Source organism: Salvia splendens, chromosome 9, assembly GCF_004379255.2.
Source record: "Salvia splendens isolate huo1 chromosome 9, SspV2, whole genome shotgun sequence".
Lineage (NCBI taxonomy): Eukaryota > Viridiplantae > Streptophyta > Magnoliopsida > Lamiales > Lamiaceae > Salvia > Salvia splendens.
This window is the reverse complement of record NC_056040.1, coordinates 11,455,717-11,479,852: the sequence shown is the minus strand read 5'-3', so window position 1 is coordinate 11,479,852 and position 24,136 is coordinate 11,455,717. Positions and strand designations below refer to the sequence as shown.

General features: G+C 46.7%; 1 protein-coding gene across 1 annotated transcript; it reads right to left on the bottom strand.

Annotated features, from left to right (window-relative positions):
- Positions 1–10,029: 10,029 nt before the first annotated feature.
- On the bottom strand, positions 10,030–22,489 carry LOC121749147 (UDP-glucuronate 4-epimerase 1-like). The gene is made up of 2 exons (XM_042143745.1): positions 21,542–22,489; positions 10,030–10,568 (listed from the first exon to the last, which is right to left on the bottom strand). The coding sequence occupies exons 1-2, from the start codon at positions 22,305–22,307 to the stop codon at positions 10,030–10,032; spliced, it is 1,305 nt and encodes a 434-aa protein (XP_041999679.1). The 5' UTR covers positions 22,308–22,489.
- Between the last annotated feature and the right edge of the window lie 1,647 nt (positions 22,490–24,136).

The window sequence follows — 24,136 nt, the reverse complement described above, 5'->3', positions numbered from 1 at the left end:
ATTTGTAAGAGACAGTCCGGTCAGTCAGTCTTGAGTCCTGTTTGCTCAATGTGCTTTATTTGGTTTACTTGGTCTTTATTTGTCTCTGTGCGTTTTGTTTGTGTGTTTTGTCTGTCTCTGTGCGTGTCGTCTCTTACAAATGTTACTGAGGTATCTTGTTCTTCGAAGACTGATCCCCTTCTTAGAACATATACAAGCTAAACAATTGTGAGTCAAAGCTTCTAAAGAGGATACAAGACCACAATTCAGCTTAAACAAGCAGTTCGTCTGAAACGAGCTGCAACAAGCCCACGATTGTGCGTCAAAGCTTCTAAAGAGGATACAAGACCACAATTCAGCTTAAACAAGCACTTCGTCTGAAACGAACTGCAACAAAAGTCCAATTCTCGCGATAAAACTTGCCTGAATTAGGACTAGGGAAAGTCCGATCCACGCGATAAAACTCGCCGAATTAGGACAAGGGAAAGTCCGATCCCCAAATTAGGACAAGGGAAAGTCCGATCCCCAAATTAGGACAACGGAAAGTCCGATCCGAGCGATAAAACTCGCCAAATTAGGACACAAACCAAGTCCGGTCAAAGAAGAGTTCACTTCATGAGACCGTGGACAAACATCAACTTACCCCATACTTTTTTCCAGAATGCCGAAGTGATTCACTTCGCTTTTCGGGGGGGGGTAGTGATGGAGTACGTACTAAACAAGCCCAACAGCAGTAAAGCCCAAGACAGAGTATCAGTTCGGCATGACTAAAGAGTATCAGTCCGGCGTGACTAAAGAGTTCAGTTCGGTACAACCAAAGAGTTCGGCCCCAGCCTACAGCTCGGTGAAAGCCAACTCATCAAGCTCTGCTCTCAGGTCGGCATCAAGCTCTACTCTCAGATCGGCAAAAGCTGCTCGGCAATAATTCAGCAGTTCGGTCTCAGTATTCGACCGAACTAGGAGATAGTGGACTCATACAAGATTTCCACCTCCACTACACCGACGATCTATTTAGTGGTGTCAAGCAGTCATTAACTCATGCAGGATAGTGGACCCATGCAAGGTCGCCACGATCTCCACGACATCCACTACCTAATAAATGCTGCATGCCACGATCTTAGTTCACTGTATAAATAGAACCTAGGTCAGATAGATAAGGTCTTCTGCTTCTTCTTTTAAACTCTAAAAAAGCTCTCTAGAGAGAATATCATAAAGCAGGCCAGTGTTGTAAGCTGTAATTCGCAGATCAAGCAATACAAACCTGCCCCCATTTCTCCCCGTGGACGTAGATTTACCTCAGTAAATCGAACCACGTAAAACCTCTGTGTCGTAATTTATTTTTACGTGCATTAATTACCATCGAAAATTCGCCGCTTCATCAAGGTCTAACATTTAATACGGAGCGTTTTTTTTCACGATTTATCACATTATATTAGTACTCTATATTTTAGTAAAACTCAAATTAGTAGTAGTTACTATATTAGGAAGCAACTTAGCCAAGTTTAATTGTGACGGTGGGATTACCATGTTATGTGTCACACCATTGCTTGTCATATCTAATTTCATGGTAAATATTTGTAGATACATTGAATTCGTCATGGGCGCAATTGCTAACCACCTCGTGTTGTTGCATTCACACCATCGATACAACAAAACCCCTTACTTTTCAAATTTCAACTAAATAAATGAGCATTAATCATAACCATGCGAAAAACACATTCAACTAATTATATGAATGTTTTCATATGGGTAATGAATCTCTGATGATGAATCGGCGAATTTTTGATGTTTGTAAATGCAGGAAATAAATGAAGATCAACACAGGGATTTTACGTGGTTCGATTTACTGATGTAAATCTACGTCCACGGGGAGAAATGGGGGCAGGTTTGTATTGCTTGATCTGCCAATTTACAGCTTACAACACTGGCCTGCTTTATGATATTCTCTCTAAAGAGCTTTTTAGAATTTAACCGAAGAAGTTATCTATCTGACCTAGGTTCTATTTATACAGTGAACCAAGATCGTGGCATGCAGCATTTATTAGGTAGTGGATGTCGTGGAGATCGTGGCGACCTTGCATGGGTCCACTATCCTGCATGAGTTAATGACTGCTTGACACCACTAAATAGATCGTCGGTGTAGTGGAGGTGGAAATCTTGCATGAGTCCACTATCTCCTAGTTCGGTCGAATACTGAGACCGAACTGTTGAATTATTGCCGAGCAGCTTTTGCCGATCTGAGAGTAGAGCTTGATGCCGATCTGAGAGCAGAGCTTGATGAGTTGGCTTTCACCGAGCTGTAGGCTGGGGCCGAACTCTTTGGTTGTGCCGAACTGAACTCTTTAGTCATGCCGAACTGATACTCTGTCTTGGGCTTTACTGCTGTTGGGCTTGTTTAGTACGTACTCCATCACTACCCCCCCCGAAAAGAGAAGTGAATTACTTCGGCATTCTGGATAAAAGTATGGGGTAAGTTGATGTTTGTCCACGGTCTCATGAAGTGAACTCTTCTTTGACCGGACTTGGTTTGTGTCCTAATTTGGCGAGTTTTATCGCTCGGATCGAACTTTCCGTTGTCCTAATTTGGGGATCGGACTTTCCCTTGTCCTAATTTGGGGATCGGACTTTCCCTTGTCCTAATTCGGCGAGTTTTATCGCGTGGATCGGACTTTCCCTAGTCCTAATTCAGGCAAGTTTTATCGCGAGAATTGGACTTTTGTTGCAGTTCGTTTCAGACGAAGTGCTTGTTTAAGCTGAATTGTGGTCTTGTATCCTCTTTAGAAGCTTTGACGCACAATCGTGGGCTTGTTGCAGCTCGTTTCAGACGAACTGCTTGTTTAAGCTGAATTGTAGTCTTGTATCTTCTGTAGAAGCTTTGACTCACAATCGTTTAGCTTGTATATGTTCTAAGAAGGGGATCAGCCTTCGAAGAACAAGATGCCTCAGTAACATTTGTAAGAGACGACACGCACAGAGACAGACGAAACAGACAGACAAAAACGCACAGAGAAAAAAAGACCAAGTAAGCCAAATAAAGCACAGAGACAAAAAACGCACATAACCTTAGGACCGAACTAGACACAAGACAGACTGACCGGACTGTCTCTTACAAATGGAACTTTTTGAGGTTGGAAATGTGCCATGTTCGGGGTACCTGTTCTCCTGACATGTGAGCCAATTTGTAAGACCCTTTGCCGAGGACTTCTGACACCCGATACGGACCTTCCCATGTGGGTTCGAGCTTGCCCAGCTTTTCTGCTCGGCTTACTTCGTTGTTTCTCAAGACGAGATCTCCCACTTGAAATTGCAGCTTCTTCACCCTTTGGTTGTAATACCGGGCTACTTGCTCCTTGTACTTGGCTGCTTTTATGCATGCCAATTCTCTTCTTTCTTCGGCAAGATCTAGCTCAGCTTTCAGTCCGTCGTCATTCATTTCTGCTGAGAAATTTAGAGTTCGAGGACTGGGCATGCCGATCTCCACCGGAATTACGGCTTCAGTGCCGTACACAAGACTGTACGGAGTTTCACCGTTGGAGGTTGTGGGTGTAGTTCGGTAGGACCATAGGACTTGAGGGAGATTTTCTATCCATTGTCCTTTGGCTTGTTCTAACCGAGCTTTTAACCCTTTCACCAGGATACGATTTGTTACCTCCGTTTGTCCGTTTGCTTGTGGATGAGAGACCGAAGTGAACCGCTGTTGAATATTCAGCTCTTGGCACCAATTCTTGAACGTCTTGTCGGTGAACTGAGTCCCGTTATCCGAGATGAGGATGTGGGGTATGCCAAATCGGCACACTATGTTCTTCCAGACGAAATCCAATGCCTTCGAACTCGTTATCGTAGCTAATGGTTCAGCTTCCACCCACTTCGTAAAGTAGTCCACGGCAACGATTAGGAATTTCATTTGCCGAGGAGCTTGAGGAAGTGGTCCCACTATGTCTATGCCCCATTGCATGAAAGGCCAAGGGCTTTGCATAGTGAATAGATCGGTCTGCGGCATCCTTGGGATATTTGCATGGATTTGGCACTTCGGGCATGTCTTGACGAGCTGCACTGCTTCTTGTACCAAGGTTGGCCAATAATATCCCCATCTTAGAACTTTTTTAGCTAAAGCTCTAGCTCCGATGTGGCTGCCGCACGATCCTTCATGAACTTCTCTGAGGATGTAGTCCGTCTCTTCTGGTCCTATGCACCGCAATAACGGCTGGAGGTAAGACTTTCTAAAGAGGACTCCTTCATGAAGTTCATACCGAAGTGCTCGGCACGTGATTTTCCGAGCTTCTCTCTTATCCTCGGGCAATTGTCCCTGATCCAGATACTGCAAGATCGGCGTCATCCAGTTCGGCGAGCTAGATACTGAATGTACCTCGGCTTCATCAATGCTTCGATGCATTAATTCTTCCGCCTTTGAGCTCGGATCTGAGGCTAACTTACTTAAGGTATCTGCTCGGCTATTTTCCGCTCTGGGAACGCGGATTATCCGAAAATAGGAGAAACTTCGGCTGATGCTTTGCGCTTTGTCCAAATACTTCTTCATTCTCTCGTCACGAGCTTCACTTGTACCCAACATGTGATTTACTATGACTTGTGAATCACAATGGACTTTGAGAGATTTGACGAGCAGACTTTGCGCTAACTGGAGTCCGGCCAGGAGGGCTTCGTACTCGGCTTCATTATTAGTAGTGGGGAATAGGAACCGAAGTGAGTAGGTTACCTCGTGTCCGTCGGGAGCGACGAGTAAAATACCAGCTCCACTTCCCATCTTGTTTGAAGCTCCATCTACGAATCCGCTCCAGCAGTGTGGCGGCTCTACTTCGGATTCCAAGGGCTGTGCTAGCTCGGTACTGGCAGACTTTTTCTGTTCGGCAATGACAGGGATTGCTTGATCGAACTTGGCTTCTGTAAGAAAATCTGCCAAGGCTTGTCCCTTGATGGCTTTCCGAGGTAGGTACTCGATTGAGTGTTCTCCCAGCTCTATGGCCCATTTGGCGATTCTGCCTGATGCTTCTGGCTTGGTCAAAACTTGCCGAAGAGGCAGATCGGTTAAGACGCATACCTTGTGAGCATAGAAGTATGGCCGCAGTCTCCTTGCTGCATTTACTAACGCCAGAGCAATTTTTTCCAGAGGTTGATACCTTGTTTCTGGACCTCTTAATGCTCGGCTTGTAAAGTAGATGGGAAGCTACTTTAGGCCTTCTTCTCGTACAAGCACCGCGCTGATGGTTTGATCTGATGCCGCTAAGTATAAGAATATTACTTCGGCTTCGGTTGGAGCAGAGAGAATAGGAAGCTCGGCTAGATAACTTTTGAGCTCGTCAAAGGCCTTTTTCTGCTCGGCTCCCCACTCGAACTTGGGTGCCTTTTTCAACACCTTGAAGAACGGCAGTTGCTTTTCGGCTGCTTGGGAAAGGAATCGATTCAGTGCGGCTAGACATCCAGTTAGCCTTTGCACGTCATGTATGGACTTCGGCATTGCCATGTTCTGAATGACTTGAACTTTTGAGGGGTTTGCCTTGAGTCCGTCCTTTGAAACCAAACAACCCAGAAACTTTCCCGAATCTACCAAAAAAGTACATTTTTGGGGGTTGAGTTTGAGGTTGGCTTTTCGGAGCACGTCGAGAGTGGATTTGAGGTTGTCTTCGTACTCCGAAGTGCTTTTGCTTTTGACAACTATGTCGTCGACATACACTTCAACCTGTTTTCCGATTAGGTGCCGAAAAAGCTTGTCTACCATCCTTTGATAAGTTGCTCCGGCATTCTTTAAACCGAATGGCATCTTTTTATAAGCGAAAATGCCGAAATCGGTAATGAAAGCTGTTTTCGGAGCGTCACTCTCATCCATCAATATTTGGTGATATCCTTTGTATAAATCAAGAAAACAGAAAATTTCGAAGCCGATCAAAGCTTCTACTTTTTTATCTATACTTGGAAGGGGATAGCAATCTTTAGGACAGTGCTTGTTTAGATCGGTGAAATCTATGCACATCCGCCATCCTCCTTCCTTTTTCTTGATCATGACAGGATTGGCCACCCATGAAGGATACTTCACTTCGAATAACACATCCGCCTTCAATAATTGACGGACTTCATCATGGATGACTTGACTTCGTTCTGCCGCAAAGAGTCTTTGCTTCTGTTTTATCGGCCGGACCGAAGGATCAATATTTAACCGATGAGTGATTACCTCGGGGGGCACTCCGGTCATGTCCAACGGAGACCATGCAAAGACGTCTTTATACTCCTTGAGGAGCTGGATGGTTTTTTCCCGAAGTAGAGGTGTTCCCGCGAAGCCGATCTTAACCGTTCTGGATGGATCGTCTTCGTACAGCTGAACTGTCATCGAGTTCGGCTCCGGTATGGCTTCGGTCATCACCTCTGACTCCGGCTGCTGTGATTGCTATGCTTGGTGGTGCCGATCTGACTGCTCGGCATTTCTAAGCGCAATTTGTAGACATTCCTTTGCTCTCTTTTGGTCACCTCGGATGACCGCTATCCCTCCTTTAGTAGGGATCTTGATGGTGAGGTGATAAGTAGAGCAAACGGCCCGAACTGTGTTGAGCCAGTCTCTCCCCAGGATGATGTTGTACGGGGACCGAGCTTTCACCACAAAGAACTCGATCATCGTATTGGAGCTTGTAGACGCTTTTCCCACCGTAATCGGAAGGCTGATAATACCTTCAGGGCGGGTGTCCTCCTGGGCGAAACTTTTCAGAGGAAGCGGAGCCGGACTGAGTCGAGCTGGATCCACTTCCATTTTATCAAAACATTCTTTAAAAAGAATGCTGACTGACGCTCCTGTATCCACAAATACTCTGTGGATCAGTTTGTTTGCCACTCCGGCTTGAATGACAATAGCGTCTTGGTGAGGAGAGATGGCTGGGACGGGATCGGCATCTGAAAATGTAATCACTTCGTCTTTCTTCAGCCTTTTATGTGTTGGCTCCTCTTGATTGGAACCTCTGCGTTCTGCTTTTAGGGACGACTTAGTCTTCCCGGCAGGGAGAGCATCAATAGTCAGGATTACTCCATCATATTGCGGCTCGTCGTCGTCTTCGGGATCCTCATGCCTTTTTGGATCCTGAGGATTGCAGTTCGCACTTCTCTGCTTTTTGTTCTTTTTCGGCTGCTTGCTTTGGTATTTTTTTAACGTTCCTGTTTTCACAAGAACATCAATACCTGCAGCCAAATCTCGGCACTCCTCGGTATCGTGACCGTGGGTTTGATGGAAGGAGCAATATTGATCCTGAAGTCGCCGTGCAGCCGATTTCGTCATCCGCTTTGGTTTTTCGAACATATCGGAATGTAGTTCGAAAATTTCCGCTCTTGACTTGTTTAATGGTACGAACTGAGCGGGCGGCTTCTCAGGATTGAGACGTGGCCCCAATCTGCCTTGTACCGGTGCCCTTTGAATTCTTTCAAAAGGAGTTCGGCGAGGAAGCACCTGGCCGCTTTGATCGGGCTTCCTTTTGTCTCCTTGGGATGAGCTGTCTAACGACCGTTTTCGACGGTCTGCCTCATCCGCACGAGAAAACTGGTCCGCAATGTCCCACATTTCTTGAGCTGTTTGCGGACCGCACTCCACGAGCTTTCTGTAGAGAGCTCCGGGCAGGATTCCATTTTGGAATGCCGAGATGACAAGTAGATCATTGAGATTATCTACTTGTAGGCATTCCTTATGGAATCTCGTCAGGAAGTCGCTGATCTTTTCGTCGCGACCTTGACGTATAGAAAGCAGCTGAGCCGAAGTGATTCGGGCTTCCGCTTTCTGAAAGAACCTCCTGTGGAAAGCATCCATGAGATCTCGGTAGGATCTGATGCTGCCTTGAGGAAGGCTGTCGAACCACCTTCTGGCGTTCCCGATGAGCAGCTCGGGGAACAGCTTGCACATGTGGACCTCATTGAGACCCTGGTTCGCCATATTATATTGATAGCGTCCCAGGAAGTCATGAGGATCCTCCAGCCCGTCATAAGTCATTGACGGTGTCCGGTAGTTCCGCGGCAAAGGAGTTCGGGTGATATCGTCCGAGAACGGAGTCTTTAATGCTCCGTACATGGTGAACCCGACATCTCTTCGGTACGGAGGAGATGGAGTTCTCCTGTGGTTCCGGTACCGAGGAGGAGCAGGAGCATGTTGAGGTTGAGGATTCTTTCTCCTGGAAGACACGTCACTACTGCGGTAGTGACTTTCATGTCTGGATGAGGAGGGAGAATCCGCCGTTGTCTTCTCCGGCTGTTGGCTCTTCTGCAGGAAGGTTAAGAACTCCTCCTGCTTCTCGGCCAAGAACAGCTTGACAGCTTCATTTAAATTGGGCTGCTGGGAAGACTCGGTGCGATGACTCCTGGAGTGGCTTGCTCCTTCTTCGTGAGAACCGGAGGTAGATGTCTCCCGAGGCCGTTTTTCAGACCTGCGAGCTGGACTAGCTTCCTCACGGTTATCACGAACGGTATTATGAGTGTTATGTGATCTGGTATGCATTTTTTGGGGTGGAAAAGGGTCAAAAATTCGCTTTATCACAAATTTTGTTCTCTGTTTCCCACAGACGGCGCCAGTGATGAATCGGCGAATTTTTGATGTTTGTAAATGCAGGAAATAAATGAAGATCAACACAGGGATTTTACGTGGTTCGATTTACTGATGTAAATCTACGTCCACGGGGAGAAATGGGGGCAGGTTTGTATTGCTTGATCTGCCAATTTACAGCTTACAACACTGGCCTGCTTTATGATATTCTCTCTAAAGAGCTTTTTAGAATTTAACCGAAGAAGTTATCTATCTGACCTAGGTTCTATTTATACAGTGAACCAAGATCGTGGCATGCAGCATTTATTAGGTAGTGGATGTCGTGGAGATCGTGGCGACCTTGCATGGGTCCACTATCCTGCATGAGTTAATGACTGCTTGACACCACTAAATAGATCGTCGGTGTAGTGGAGGTGGAAATCTTGCATGAGTCCACTATCTCCTAGTTCGGTCGAATACTGAGACCGAACTGTTGAATTATTGCCGAGCAGCTTTTGCCGATCTGAGAGTAGAGCTTGATGCCGATCTGAGAGCAGAGCTTGATGAGTTGGCTTTCACCGAGCTGTAGGCTGGGGCCGAACTCTTTGGTTGTGCCGAACTGAACTCTTTAGTCATGCCGAACTGATACTCTGTCTTGGGCTTTACTGCTGTTGGGCTTGTTTAGTACGTACTCCATCATCTGACGTCCTAAATCTTTTACATTTATGTCCATATTTTTCGACACGGTAGCACCTACAATTACATATATGCCTTCAAAGTTTGGACCCAATTTTGAATGATAAATATTATTTGGAAAAACAATAAAAGTATTTTAAACCACTTTTCAATATTCATATATATATATATGGTCATTTGAACGTGACGACGTGCAACGTGTGTCCTCGCCACATTATCAATAAAAATGACAAGGACGGGCGAGCCTAGATATTACATAAGGTCACGTCTACATTATAACATTATAATATTAAAAAAAGATTTTTCGATACTATTAAAAAAATATTTGAATTTGGATACCAATAACAAAATTATACTCCTACTACTAAAGAGTTCAAATATTAGGATATTTTATGGTATGTCTCCTTTTCAAGTCGGCAGGGCTTGTTCATGAGTTGTGCTACTGCTACACCACAAATGAAATACTACATCAGTCGGTCATTTCTACAAACTAAAAACCAGGATTTAAATTAATCAATTATTGATTAGCCACTAAAAATTCGACACTAACTTTAACGGAAATAACAGCTACACACACTTTTGTCATAAACAGAAATCATTAATTGCTAAAATATTACTGAAAACAATAATGACTAAAGTAAAGGGTGTCTCAATAATTGAGATGCCACGAAGTAACGAATATAGCAGAAACGACTTTTCATTCAAGAACAAGGAAAAAAGTTTTAAAAAAAAATTCGAAGATGATAAGTGCATCTTTTCCCACTATTCATCTCCAAGAAAAGAAAAGTATCCATTTCTTTTTCTTTTTTCACTTAAAAAAATAAAAAATTTAATCCTAAACAATTGAATGAAATTCACTTTACAGATTTGCCATGATCGTAGCCGTAATATGATAAATACCAACTAACAAACTTCCGCAACCCGGTTTGCAAGTCGGTCGTGGGCTTGTACCCGAATTCCTTTCGGGCCGAGCTGATATTCGCGTGAGTGAACGGAACGTCGCCGTTTCCTGGCATCTCGACCATATGCTTCTTCGCCTTCACCTTCAATTGCTTCTCCAAAATCCCCACCATCATCGGCACCGTCACCGGCGAAGTATTCCCCAAATTGAAGATCCGGTATTGGGCGTTGGCTCGTTTCTCCCCCCCGGAGCCCGTACTCTTTTTAGCCGAATCAAGCGACCCGATGCACCCCTTCACGATATCATCAATGTAGGTGAAATCACGGGCTAGATCCACGTTATTCTTCCCCTTGTAGATCGTGATTGGCTTCCCCTGTAAAATGTTACGGGTGAAGGAGAAATACGCCATGTCGGGCCGGCCCCAGGGTCCGTATACGGTGAAGAATCTGAGCCCGGTTATGGATAGCCCGTAAATGTGGTTGTAGGTGTGGGTGATTTCTGATGATTGCGCGAATTTTTGATGTTAGTAAATGCTGGTAGAGAATGAAGATTACGACACAAAGAATTTACGTGGTTCGATTTACTGAAGTAAATCTACGTCCACGGGAAGAAGGGAGGGCAAGATTGTATTGCTTGATCTGGGATTACAGCTTACAACACAGACTTGCTATATGGTATTTTATCTCTAGAGAGCTTAACCCTTTTCTATCTGATCTAAGTTCTATTTATACATTGAACTAAGGTCGTGGTTTGCAGCCCCACTAACAAGATCGTGGGTGAGCAATAACTGCTCAATAACTGCTTCGTACCACTAAATAGATCGTGGGTATAGCGGAGGTCGTGGAGGCCTTTCATGAGTCCACTAACTCCTAGTTCGGTCGAATGCTGAGACCGAACTGCTGGACTTTACCGATCAGCTCTTGCCGATCTGAGAGGAGAGCTTGACTGGTCGGCTTTTACCGAGCTGTAGGCTGAGTCCGAACTCTTTGGTCGTGCCGAACTCTTTGGTGCCGAACAGATACTCTTTCTTGGGATCTGGGCTGATGGGCCGTCACTGTTATTGGGCTTGCCATTAGGGTTTAGTTCGTACCCCATCACTACCCCCCCGAAAAGCGAAGTGAATCACTTCGGCGAGGTGAGTCACTTCGGCATTCTGGATAATGGTAAGGGGGAGGCTGACGTCAGGGGACGTGCCTTGCGCGTGCCTGCATTAAATGCGACAGTAAAATCCGGCCGTTGAATCCGGAAAAGGTGGGATTCGAAACGGCGCAACGATCTCGAAATCTTTCCCGAATCTGATAAATATGCTCTTTCTTCCTCATTTGAACACCTTTGCTGTTGCGTCTTCTATACTCTCTCTTTCTCGAGAAATTTTCTTCCGCTTTCAAGAGCTTCTTCAGACTTTCTTCACCTTCAAAAAGTAAGAAAAATGTCTTCTTCTTCTTCGGAGTCGGGTAGCGGTAGGAAAGGGGATAAGGGGTCTTCTGGCCGGAAAGAGTCCGGGGAGAAGACCGTAGAGTATTTCCATAGTATTTTGAGTAAGGATACTGTGATATCCCTACCCGAAAAATACTTTTTTCCTGGGGGGAAGGCGGTGGTACCTGACGGTGATCATAGGGCTGACTCCCCGCCGGAGGGGTACGCCACCGTGTACGAGGCCTGCTTAGAATGCGGGCTTCGTTTCCCCCTCCCTTCTGCCTTTATAGATTTACTAGATTTTTTTCAGCTTCCTTTAGGCCAAGTGACTCCGAACTCTTGGAGGCACTTGTCGGCCTTCGCTGCCGAACTCCGTAGGTTAGGAAGGGATTTGTCTTTGAAGGCGATCCTTAAATTCTTTCAATTTAAGAGGAAGGGGTCTTGGTTTTACTTGATCCCTTTACAGCCCTTTAGGGCCTTTTGTAAAACGAAGTGGCCGAAGTGGCAAAATCGCTTCTTCTACTATGATAGGACCGCGGCTCCTAGTTTTCCCTGGAGAGGGCCGGAGTCCGTTATCCGTCATCCTCGGCCTGAACCGTTGGACGAGCTCGATGGCGAGCTCAACAAGATTCCCATAGTTAGGAAACAATACACGGAGTCTGAGCTCGTCAAGGGCGACGTCGTGTTCGACATCTCGTCTTCGGACGAAGAGGCCGAGGGTGAGGATTTCTCTTTATCTTTATGCTCTACTGCTTTAACGAAGAAAATCTGACTTTGCTTTCTTGCTTTTTGGCAGTGTACATGCTGAATAAGGCTAGCCGCAAATCTTCGGAGTCCAAGGAGCCGGAGAGGCCGAAAACCACCAGCTCGGCGTCTGATGCCGAGAGGACTCCGAAAAGGCAAAAAACCTCTTCGGATCCGAAGAAGCCGGAGTCGACTTCGGCAAAGGGGAAGGGGAAGGCCCAGAAGCCCCCGAGAGCGCCAGAGAAAGATGTGGTCTTGGCGCCTCCTTCGGAACATATCTGTGAGCCGTTTTTATGGCCCACGGACTTCGCCGAGGTGAATTCTCTTCTTGATTTTCTGGCCTTGCTTTTTTCCTGTATTTTTTGTGGCCCCTTTGTTGACTTTTTTCTTTATCCATTTTCAGAGGAACGATATGCTCTCCAAGCTCGTCGCCGTCGAACTCTCCAAAGCGTCCAATGACTATGCTGAGATGCAGAGGAAGTTGGCGGCTGCTTGTCATCGGGCCGAACAGGCTGAGGCTAACTTTGAGAAAGCCAGAGCTGCTAGGATTTCGGCCCAGGATGAAGCTCAGTTTGCCAAAAACCAGCTCGTCATCCAGCGAGAGCAGACGAAACGGAGGGATGCTGCCGCCGTGGCTGCCCAGGGGGAGGCTCTCCGTGTTTACACGGAGAAACTCTTTTTGAGCAGCCAGTTCTCGGCCTTTGTCGGTAGTCTGGTAAGGCTAATTACCGATAAGGGCGAGCAGGGGGCCGACGTCGTGCTGCCTCTGTACAGCCGAGAGATAGCAGCTCGGCTTCAGAATCTGCCGCTCCTTGAGGAGCTCGCTTCATCCTCGGTCCTGCTTTCTGCAGACCGAGTCCGGAGTTGTCGAGCTGATCGGGACGAGAACCTGGAGGCTATCTTTGCCTCCGTGGGACCCGTTTCACCCGCTTCGACTTACAACGGAGAGGGTGAGGCCGAGCCGCTGGAGCTGGAGGCCGAAGTCGAGCGGGCCGGGCATCCGGAGAAGGAAGCCGATCAGGAGGCGGAGGCGAGGCCGGCAGGAGGCGAGGCCGAGGCTGAGGTAGCTCAGGAGAAAGAAGCTGAACCAGACCAAGGAGCCGGAGACGAAGCTGGTGGAGTATGATTTCGTCTCCCTTCTCTTAGTCTAGTTTCTTCCTTGTAAAATGGCCTTGAAGCCCTCCTAGTGTAAAAATTTTCCTTGTGAATGAAAAATTCTCTACACTTGTCTTCGTATAGCTTTTCGTACTCGCCTTTATTCCTGTTGTATTTTACTATCTGCTCGGTACAGCTGCCGAACTAATATAGCTGCTTTGTACTCAAGGAGATGGAGATACTTCACTGGAAACGGCTGTACTCTTCGGCTTTAGACGAAGCTGAGAAAAGAGCTATAGCCGATCAGACGAAGAATGACGAGCTTCTGGCTCGTTTAGTGAAGCTGGAGGCCGATAATAAGGACTTAGAGTCCGATAAGAAGGATCTGGAGGCCGAGCTGAATACGACCATTGCTGAGAGGACTGCGTACGAGGATTACATCCGTGTGCGCGGGGGAGTGACCATATCAGATGTTCAGAGTCGAGTTGACGAACTGTGGGAGGAATATCATGTACTCCGGAGGAACAATGCGCTGGAGAGCTCGGCTTGCCAACAAGTTGTGAAATCATTGCGGCGCTGGGCTTCTCGGTACAACATTGTTCTTTCTCGGCGCCCCTCCATAGAAAGATTCCTTCGGCATATCGTGCCAACAGATGCTCGCACTCCAGATCAAACCTCTGGTTCCCTTGTTCAAAATCCTACTCCCAGTCAACAACGAACTCCGGAACAGCCGGAAACGTCAAGACGAGAACGGGCTCAGGAGCAACCGGAATCGTCAAGACAGGGACGGACTGAAATTCGCCGAGGAGTTGTGACTATGAGCGAGCAAGATCAGCAGATGCTTATTGCAGAGACTCTTCATCGCCGAGGTGTTAGGACTTCTCGGGCTCGGGGAAGAGGCGTTGGGTCGAGGATAGCATCTCGTCGACCTGCTTATTCTTCATCTGCTCGGAACAACCGAACTCGGCTTCCAGAGGATTTTGCAGATAGGTGGCTTAACTTCAGCAACCCTGGACAGTAGAATAGTCCTTTGTAATAGCGTAACGCCATTTTGTAGGGTAGCGGAGTTGTATGCCGAACAAGATTTGAAAAATGAAATTTTGTTTTCGCTTCTAACACTGTATTTACAGCTTAGCGAAAAAATTTCATCGTACTTGTTCTCGGTCTTATGAAGTAAACTTCTTTGACCGGACTTGGTCCTTGGTCTGATGAAATAAACATCTTTGACCGGACTCGTCTTTGGTCTGATGAAATAAACATCTTTGACCGGACTCGTCTTTGGTCTGATGAAATAAACATCTTTGACCGGACTCGTCTTTGGTCTGATGAAATAAACATCTTTGACCGGACTCGTCTTTGGTCTGATGAAATAAACATCTTTGACCGGACTCGTCTTTGGTCTGATGAAATAAACATCTTTGACCGGACTTGGTTTGTGTTCTAATTTGGCGATTTGTCGCCGGGATCGAACTTTCCCTTGTCCTAATTCGGCGAGTTTTATCGCGTGGATCGGACTTTCCCAGTTAACCGAAGTGGTCTTATGCAGTAAACCTCTTTGACTAGACGTGGTCGTCCCCGGTCTTATGAGGTAAACTTCTTTGACCGAACTTGGTCGTCCTAATTCGGCGAGGTTTATCGCGTGGATCGGACTTTCCCTTATTGCAGTTCGTTTCAGACGAAGTGCTTATTTCTTAAGCCGAATTGTGGTCTTGTATCTTCCTGAGAAGCTTGGACTCACAATCGTTGGCTTATTGCAGTTCGTTTCAGACGAAGTGCTTGTTAAGCTGAATTGCGGTCTTGTATCCTCCTTGGAAGCTTGGACTCACAATCGTTGGCTTATTGCAGTTCGTTTCAGACGGACTGCTTGTTAAGCTGAATTGTGGTCTTATATCCTCCTTAGAAGCTTGGACTCACAATAGTCTTTAATAATCGATCTAAAAAGGGGATCAGTCTTTAAAGAACGATATACCTTGGTACCATTTGTAAGAGACGACAAGCATATAGAGACAAAACACATAGAAAAAAAATGAAAAAGATGAAAGAAAAAAACTTTAAACTTTTTATAAAACGACAAGTAAAAGGTACAAGTAAAAACAAACAAATAAAAACATGTACCCCTATGACCGAACTAGACACAAGACAGACTGACCGGACTTTGTCTCTTACAAGTGGAACTTCTTGAGGTTGGAGACGTGCCATGTTCGGGGTACTTGTTCTCCTGACATGTAAGTCAATTTATAAGACCCTTTGCCGAGGACTTCTGACACCCGATACGGACCCTCCCATGTGGGCTCGAGTTTGCCCAGCTTTTCTGCTCGGCTTACTTCGTTGTTTCTCAAGACGAGATCTCCCACTTGAAATTGAAGCTTTTTCACCCTTTTGTTATAATACCGGGCTACTTGCTCCTTATACTTGGCTGCTTTTATGCACGCCAATTCTCTTCTTTCTTCGGCGAGATCTAGTTCTGCTCTCAGTCCGTCGTCATTCATTTCTGAGGAGAAATTTAGAGTTCGGGGACTGGGTACGCCGATCTCCACCGGAATTACGGCTTCAGTGCCGTACACCAGACTATACGGAGTTTCACCGTTGGAGGTTTTGGGTGTAGTTCGATAGGACCATAGGACTTGAGGGAGATTTTCTACCCATTGTCCTTTGGCTTGTTCTAACCGAGCTTTTAACCCTTTCACCAGAATCCGGTTCGTTACTTCCGTTTGTCCGTTTGCTTGGGGATGGGAGACCGAAGTGAACCGCTGTTGAATGTTCAGCTCTTGGCACCAATTCTTGAACGTCTTGTCGGTGAACTGAGTCCCATTATCCGAGATGAGGATGTGAGGTATGCCAAATCGGCACACTATGTTCTTCCAGACGAAGTCCAATGCCTTTGAGCTCGTTATCGTAGCTAATGGTTCAGCCTCCACCCACTTCGTGAAGTAGTCCACGGCAACGATAAGGAATTTCATTTGCCGAGGAGCTTGAGGAAGTGGTCCCACTATGTCTATGCCCCATTGCATGAAAGGCCAAGGGCTTTGCATAGTGTATAGATCGGTCTGCGGCATCCTTGGGACATTTGCATGAATTTGGCACTTCGTACACTTCTTGACGAGCTGCACTGCCTCTTGTACCATGGTTGGCCAATAATATCCCCATCTCAGAACTTTTTTAGCTAAAGCTCTGGCTCCGATGTGGCTACCGCACGATCCTTCATGAACTTCTCTGAGGATGTAGTCCGTCTCTTCTGGTCCTACGCACCGCAATAACGGCTGGAGGTAAGACTTTCTAAAGAGGACTCCTTCATGAAGTTCGTACCGAAGTGCTCGGCACGTGATCTTCCGAGCTTCTCTCTTATCCTCGGGCAATTGTCCTTGATCCAGATACTGCAAGATCGGCGTCATCCAGTTCGGCGAGCTGGATACTGAATGTACCTCGGCTTCATCAATGCTTCGATGCATTAATTCTTCCGCCTTTGAGCTCGGATCTGAGGCCAACTTACTTAAGGTATCTGCTCGGCTATTTTCCGCTCTGGGAATGCGGATTATCCGAAAATAGGAGAAACCTCGGCTGATGCTTTGCGCTTTGTCCAAATACTTCTTCATTCTCTCGTCACGAGCTTCACTTGTACCCAACATGTGATTTACTATGACTTGTGAATCACAATGGACTTTGAGAGATTTGACGAGCAGACTTTGCGCTAGCTGGAGTCCGGCCAGGAGGGCTTCGTACTCGGCTTCATTATTAGTAGTGGGGAATAGGAACCGAAGTGAGTAGGTTACCTCGTGTCCGTCGGGAGCGACAAGTAAAATACCAGCTCCACTTCCCATCTTGTTTGAAGCTCCATCTACGAATCCGCTCCAGCAGTCCGGCGGCTCTACTTCGGATTCCAAGGGCTGTGCTAGTTCGGCATTGGCAGAATTCTTCTGTTCGGCAATAACAGGAATTGCTTGATCGAACTTTGCTTCCGCAAGAAAATCTGCCAAGGCTTGTCCCTTGATGGCTTTCCGAGGTAGATATTCAATTGTGTGCTCTCCCAACTCTATAGCCCACTTGGCGATTCTGCCTGATGCTTCTGGTTTGGTCAACACTTGCCGAAGTGGCAGATCAGTTAAGACGCATACCTTGTGAGCATAGAAGTATGGCCGCAGTCTCCTTGCTGCATTTACTAGTGCCAGAGCAATCTTTTCCAGTGGTTGATACCTGGTTTCTGGACCTCTTAATGCTCGGCTTGTAAAATAGATGGGAAGCTGCTTTAGGCCTTCTTCTCGTACAAGCACCGCGCTGATGGTTTGATCCGATGCCGCTAAGTATAAGAATATTACTTCGGCTTCGGTTGGAGCAGAGAGAATAGGAAGCTCGGCTAGATAACTTTTGAGCTCGTCAAAGGCCTTTTTCTGCTCGGCTCCCCACTCGAACTTTGGTGCCTTTTTCAACACCTTGAAGAACGGCAGTTGCTTTTCGGCTGCTTGGGAAAGGAATCGATTCAGTGCGGCTAGACATCCGGTTAGCCTTTGCACGTCATGTATGGACTTCGGCATTGCCATGTTCTGAACGACTTGAACTTTTGAGGGGTTTGCCTTGAGTCCGTCCTTTGAAACCCAACAACCCAGAAACTTTCCCGAATCTACCAAAAAGGTACACTTTTGGGGATTAAGTTTGAGGTTGGCTTTCTTGAGCACGTTGAGAGTGGACTTGAGGTTGTGCTCGTACTCCGAAGTGCTTTTGCTTTTGACGACTATATCGTCAACATACACTTCGACCTCCTTTCCAATCAGGTGCCGAAAAAGCTTGTCTACCATCCTTTGATAAGTGGCTCCGGCATTCTTTAAACCGAATGGCATCTTTTTATAAGCGAAAATGCCGAAATCAGTAATGAAGGCCGTTTTTGAAGCGTCAATCTCATCCATTAAAACTTGATGGTATCCTTTGTACAGATCAAGAAAACAAAAAATTTCAAAGCCTATCAAAGCTTCTACTTTTTTATCTATGTTCGGAAGGGGATAGCAATCTTTGGGACAGTGCTTATTTAGATCGGTGAAATCTATGCACATCCGCCATCCTCCTTCCTTTTTCTTGATCATGACAGGATTGGCCACCCACGAAGGATACTTCACTTCGAATAACACATCCGCCTTCAATAATTGACGTACTTCGTCATGGATGACTTGACTTCGTTCTGCCGCAAAGAGTCTTTGCTTCTGTTTTATCGGCCGGACTGAAGGATCAATATTTAACCGATGAGTGATTACCTCGGGGGGCACTCCGGTCATGTCCAACGGAGACCATGCAAAGACGTCTTTATACTCCTTGAGGAGCTGGATGGTTTTTTCCCGAAGTAGGGGCGTTCCCGCGAAGCCGATCTTAACCGTTCTGGATGGATCGTCTTCGTACAGCTGAACTGTCATCGAGTTCGGCTCCGGTATGACTTCGGTCATCGCCTCTGACTCCGGCTGCTGTGATTGCTATGCTTGGTGGTGCCGATCTGACTGCTCGGCACTTCTAAGCGCAATTTGCAGACATTCCTTTGCTCTCTTTTGGTCACCTCGGATGACCGCTATCCCTCCTTTAGTAGGGATCTTGATGGTGAGGTGATAGGTGGAGCAAACGGCCCGAACTGTGTTGAGCCAGTCTCTTCCCAGGATGACGTTGTACGGGGACCGAGCTTTCACCACGAAAAACTCAATCATCGTACTGGAGCTAGTAGGCGCTTTCCCCACCGTGATCGGAAGGCTGATAATACCTTCAGGGCGGGTGTCCTCCTGGGTGAAGCTCTTCAGGGGAAGCGGAGCCGGACTGAGCCGAGCTGGGTCCACTTCTAGTTTGTCGAAGCACTCTTTAAAAAGAATGCTAACCGACGCTCCTGTATCCACAAACACCCTGTGGATCAGTTTGTTTGCCACTCCGGCTTGGATGACAATGGCGTCTTGGTGAGGAGAGATGGCCGGGACGGGATCAGCAGCCGAGAACGTAATCACTTCGTCCTGCTTCAGCCTTTTATGCGTTGGCTCCTCTCGATTGGAGCCTCTGCGTTCTGACTTTAGGGACGACTTGGTCTTCCCGGCAGGGAGCGCGTCAATAGTCTGGATTACTCCATCATATTGCGGCTCGTCATCGTCTTCGGGATCCGGCTGCCTTTTCGGATCCTGAGGAGCGCAGTTCGCACCACTCTGCTTTTTATTCTTCTTTGGCTGCTTGCTTCGGTATTTTTTCAATGTCCCTGCCTTCACAAGAACATCGATACCTGCAGCCAAGTTTCTGCACTCCTCAGTATCGTGACCGTGGTCTTGATGGTAGGAGCAGTAGCTATCCTGTGGTCGGCGCGCGGCTGATTTCGTCATCCGCTTTGGCTTTTCGAATAGGTCAGAGTGCAGTTCGAAAATTTCCGCTCTCGGCTTGTTCAGCGGTACGAACTGAGCGGGCGACTTCTCGGGATTGAGACGAGGTCCCAATCTGTCTTGCACCGGAGCCCTTTGAATTCTTTCAAATGGAGTCCGGCGAGGATGCCCCTGATCGCTATGATCGGGCTTCCTTCTGTCTCCTCGGGCCGATGAGCTGTCTAACGACCGTTTGCGACGGTCTGCCTCATCGGCCCGGGAGTACTGGTCCGCAATGTCCCACATTTCCTGAGCTGTCTGCGGACCGCACTCAACGAGCTTCCTGTAGAGAGCTCCGGGCAGGATTCCATTTTGGAATGCCGAGATGACAAGCAGATCATTGAGATCGTCTACTTGCAGGCATTCCTTGTGGAATCTTGTCATAAAGTCGCTGATTTTTTCGTCGCGACCTTGACGAATGGAAAGCAGCTGAGCCGAAGTGATTCGGGCTTCCGCTTTCTGAAAGAACCTCCTGTGGAAGGCATCCATTAGATCTCGGTAAGATCTGATGCTGCCCTGGGGGAGGCTATCGAACCACCTTCTCGCGTTCCCGATGAGCAGCTCGGGAAACAGCTTGCACATGTGGACCTCGTTGAGACCCTGGTTCGCCATGTTATATTGATAGCGCCCCAAGAAATCGTGAGGGTCCACGAGCCCGTCGTAAGTCATCGACGGAGTTCGGTAGTTCTGTGGTAGGGGAGTTCGGGTGATGTCGTCCGAGAACGGAGTCTTCAGTGCTCCGTACACGGCGAATCCGATATCTCGTCGGTATGGAGGAGATTGAGTTCTCCTGTGATTCCGGTACCGAGGAGGAACAGGAATATGTCGGGGTTGAGGATTCTTCTTCCTGGAAGACACGGCACTACTGCGGTAGTGACTTTCTTGTGCGGAGGGAGAAGGAGAATCCGCCGATTTCGTCTCCGGCTGCTTTTGGCCTTTTCGCAGGAAGGTTAAGAATTCCTCCTGCTTCGCCGCCAAAAACTGCTTGACAGCCTCATTCAAATCGGGCTGCTGGGAAGACTCAGTGGGACGATTTTTGGAGCGGCTTGTTCCTTCGCCATGAGAACTGGTGGTGGATTTATCCCTAGGCTGTTTTCCAGACCTATGGGATGGATTGGCTTCCTCCTGGTTCTCACGGGCAGGAATACGGGTACTCTGCGATCTGGTATGCATTTTTTGGGTGGAAAAAATGGATCAAAAATTCGCTTTATCACAAATTTTGTTCTCTGCTTCCCACAGACGGCGCCAGTGATGATTGCGCGAATTTTTGATGTTAGTAAATGCTGGTAGAGAATGAAGATTACGACACAAAGAATTTACGTGGTTCGATTTACTGAAGTAAATCTACGTCCACGGGAAGAAGGGAGGGCAAGATTGTATTGCTTGATCTGGGATTACAGCTTACAACACAGACTTGCTATATGGTATTTTATCTCTAGAGAGCTTAACCCTTTTCTATCTGATCTAAGTTCTATTTATACATTGAACTAAGGTCGTGGTTTGCAGCCCCACTAACAAGATCGTGGGTGAGCAATAACTGCTCAATAACTGCTTCGTACCACTAAATAGATCGTGGGTATAGCGGAGGTCGTGGAGGCCTTTCATGAGTCCACTAACTCCTAGTTCGGTCGAATGCTGAGACCGAACTGCTGGACTTTACCGATCAGCTCTTGCCGATCTGAGAGGAGAGCTTGACTGGTCGGCTTTTACCGAGCCGTAGGCTGAGTCCGAACTCTTTGGTCGTGCCGAACTCTTTGGTGCCGAACAGATACTCTTTCTTGGGATCTGGGCTGATGGGCCGTCACTGTTATTGGGCTTGCCATTAGGGTTTAGTTCGTACCCCATCAATTTCCTCACCGGCCTTTTTAGTAGCGGCGTAGAGCGAAGCGGGTCGGTCAGTCCGATCCGATTCGGAAAATGGGGCTTTTTCGTTTAGGCCATATACGGAGCTGGAGCTGGAGCTGGCCCAGATTACTGCGGGCTGCGGGTCGGCGGTTTTGCAGGCTTCTAGAAGGGTTACGAGGCCCGCGATGTTGCTGTGCACATACGACTGCGGATTCTCCATAGCGTATCTCACCCCGGCCTGCGCGGCCAGATGCATCACGTGCGTGAACGCCACGATCTCGAAGAGCTTCGCTAGCATCCGCGCGTCGTTGATGTCGCCCTCCACAACGAAGATGTTTTGCGAATTGAGGAGATTTCTCCGATCGCGCTTCAGCGAGGGGTCGTAGTAGCTGTTGAAGTTGTCCAATCCGACGACGCCGTCGCCGCGCTTCTTCAGAGCGAGGGAGACGTGGGTGCCGACGAAGCCGGCGGCGCCGGTAACGAGGACGGAGACGCCGTTGTGGCGGCGGATCTGGGCGGAGGCGCGGACCTGCTTCTCCCACTGGATGCCGCCCCAGGCGGTGGAGAAGTAGCGGCTGCCGGAGTCGACGAATGACTGGAAGCTTAAATAGGCGGCCGTGAGCGCCACCAGGAAGAGGGCCCACAGGAACATGGTGCTAGTGGAGGCGAAGCAGCGGTAGAATTGGCGGTGCATCGTGATGGATTTGTCCTTGAATTTCCCCGGCGTCGACGGCAGAAACATTTCTCCGTCTTCCAACGATGGCATCTTCTTAAATTAAATGGTGAATTCAAACAATTAGGGATAGGAGATTGAAATTGCAGAGGGCATCTGCTAAGGAAAGAAGAGGGAAATGGGGGATTATATAATTGGGGAGAACTAGAAGACGCGTGAAAGCGGTGGGTTTTGGGCAGGGTGGAATTTGGAAAAAGGGAAAAGAAGGGATGAGAGAGAAAATAAAAGTAAATTTTGTCGTTTGAGGAGTGAGTACCAATGAGTGAAGATTAGTTTGACTTTCTGACCATATACGGTCTGGTCTGGGCCGTACGAAGTGGGAACTTGTACTGATGATGCGTGTATCTATTAATTTTTGGTTTTGTTCTTTTTTTTTTGTCTAAGATATGATGAGTACCAAATTCTCAATTTATAACGAGCGAGGTAGGTCTCTCCCCATACCAGATTCTCATATAAGTAATCGCGTACCAACCTTGGGCGGCTTCTTCCCGGTTACGATGGATGTAAGTTCGGGATCGCCTTTGAGGCGCCGCGGCTTCCTCCTCCTCCCTACGTTGATCTTCTTCTAGCGATTCTTCCATTATTCGACGCATTTACTCAAATGGATCCATGAATGGATTAAATTTGGGAGAAGAATAATGTTTTGAGATGAAGAATGTAGAGTATTTGAGAGTGTTTGAGTGAAAATATAGAGTTTTTTTTTGTGGATTAATTTGTGGGAATGCTTTGATATTTATAGAAGTGATTGAGGCTTAAAAAAATACAAAAAAAATTAAAAATTTGTAAAAACGGCTATAAAAGGCTAGTATAATTTTGGGCTTTTTGAATTTTTTTTAATTTAAAAAAAAACAAAAAAAAAAATACATTTTCAACGGAAATAAACGACGCTCACTTGCGGGCCGACGAGTGGGCGTCACGGACGAACCACAGCTCGTCACGTGGCCAACGCGCGTGGCGAGACAGCTCGCGGACTGCCTCTCCGCGACGAGACACGGGACGGATGGGGACGGGCTGGGGACGAGACGAAGCCCGCAACGCTGTCTCGATGCGGTCTCTTCTCTCCGAGACGAGATAGAGACAGCAACGAGACGCGTTGCAGATGCTCTAATTGGGTACAAGTGTCATCAATAAGAGGGTTGGATACTAAGTCATCAATAAGAGGGTTGGATACTAATCTTTTCCACGCGATCGGATTTTAGTGTGGCTGAATTTCTTTCTTTTTTAGTAAAAGGTTGTGCCCTTTGAAGTTAATACACCAATGTATAGAACGCGCTTTATATTGAAGGTTAAATTGTGCAAGTTAGGATTATTATAGGATCAATCTGATAAATGACTTAGTTTAATAAGGTTTAATTCTACTTCAGTTTGTTAAGAATATTTTTAATTTGGTACATACCCAACATGCTACTTTTAAACTTGAATATGACCCATAAAACATGATATAATATAGATTGACACAACTAGATAACAAGATAACGATCCAAATCTAATTTGAATTATTGCAACCTAATATTTACACAATTAAATATGATTTACATTATAAAATATAATTAATATTATTATAACTTGATATTACATTAATAAACTAAATTTACACGAAAAAAACCTGGCCTATACAACCTAGAGAATTTTGTTTAAAAAATTAATAATATTATATTTTAATATATTATCAGAATTCAATTTGAAATTATTGAACAACCCGATAAGAACGCGAACTTAACAAGACACATGCTAATGTCCGTGTTCGTGTCAGAATTTTATGGAGAGTCGAAAATTATGTGTTCTGGTTTTTACCGATTATAATCATATTAAACTAAAGAAACAACGGACGTTGATGATATAATAAAGTGTCTAATGTTGAG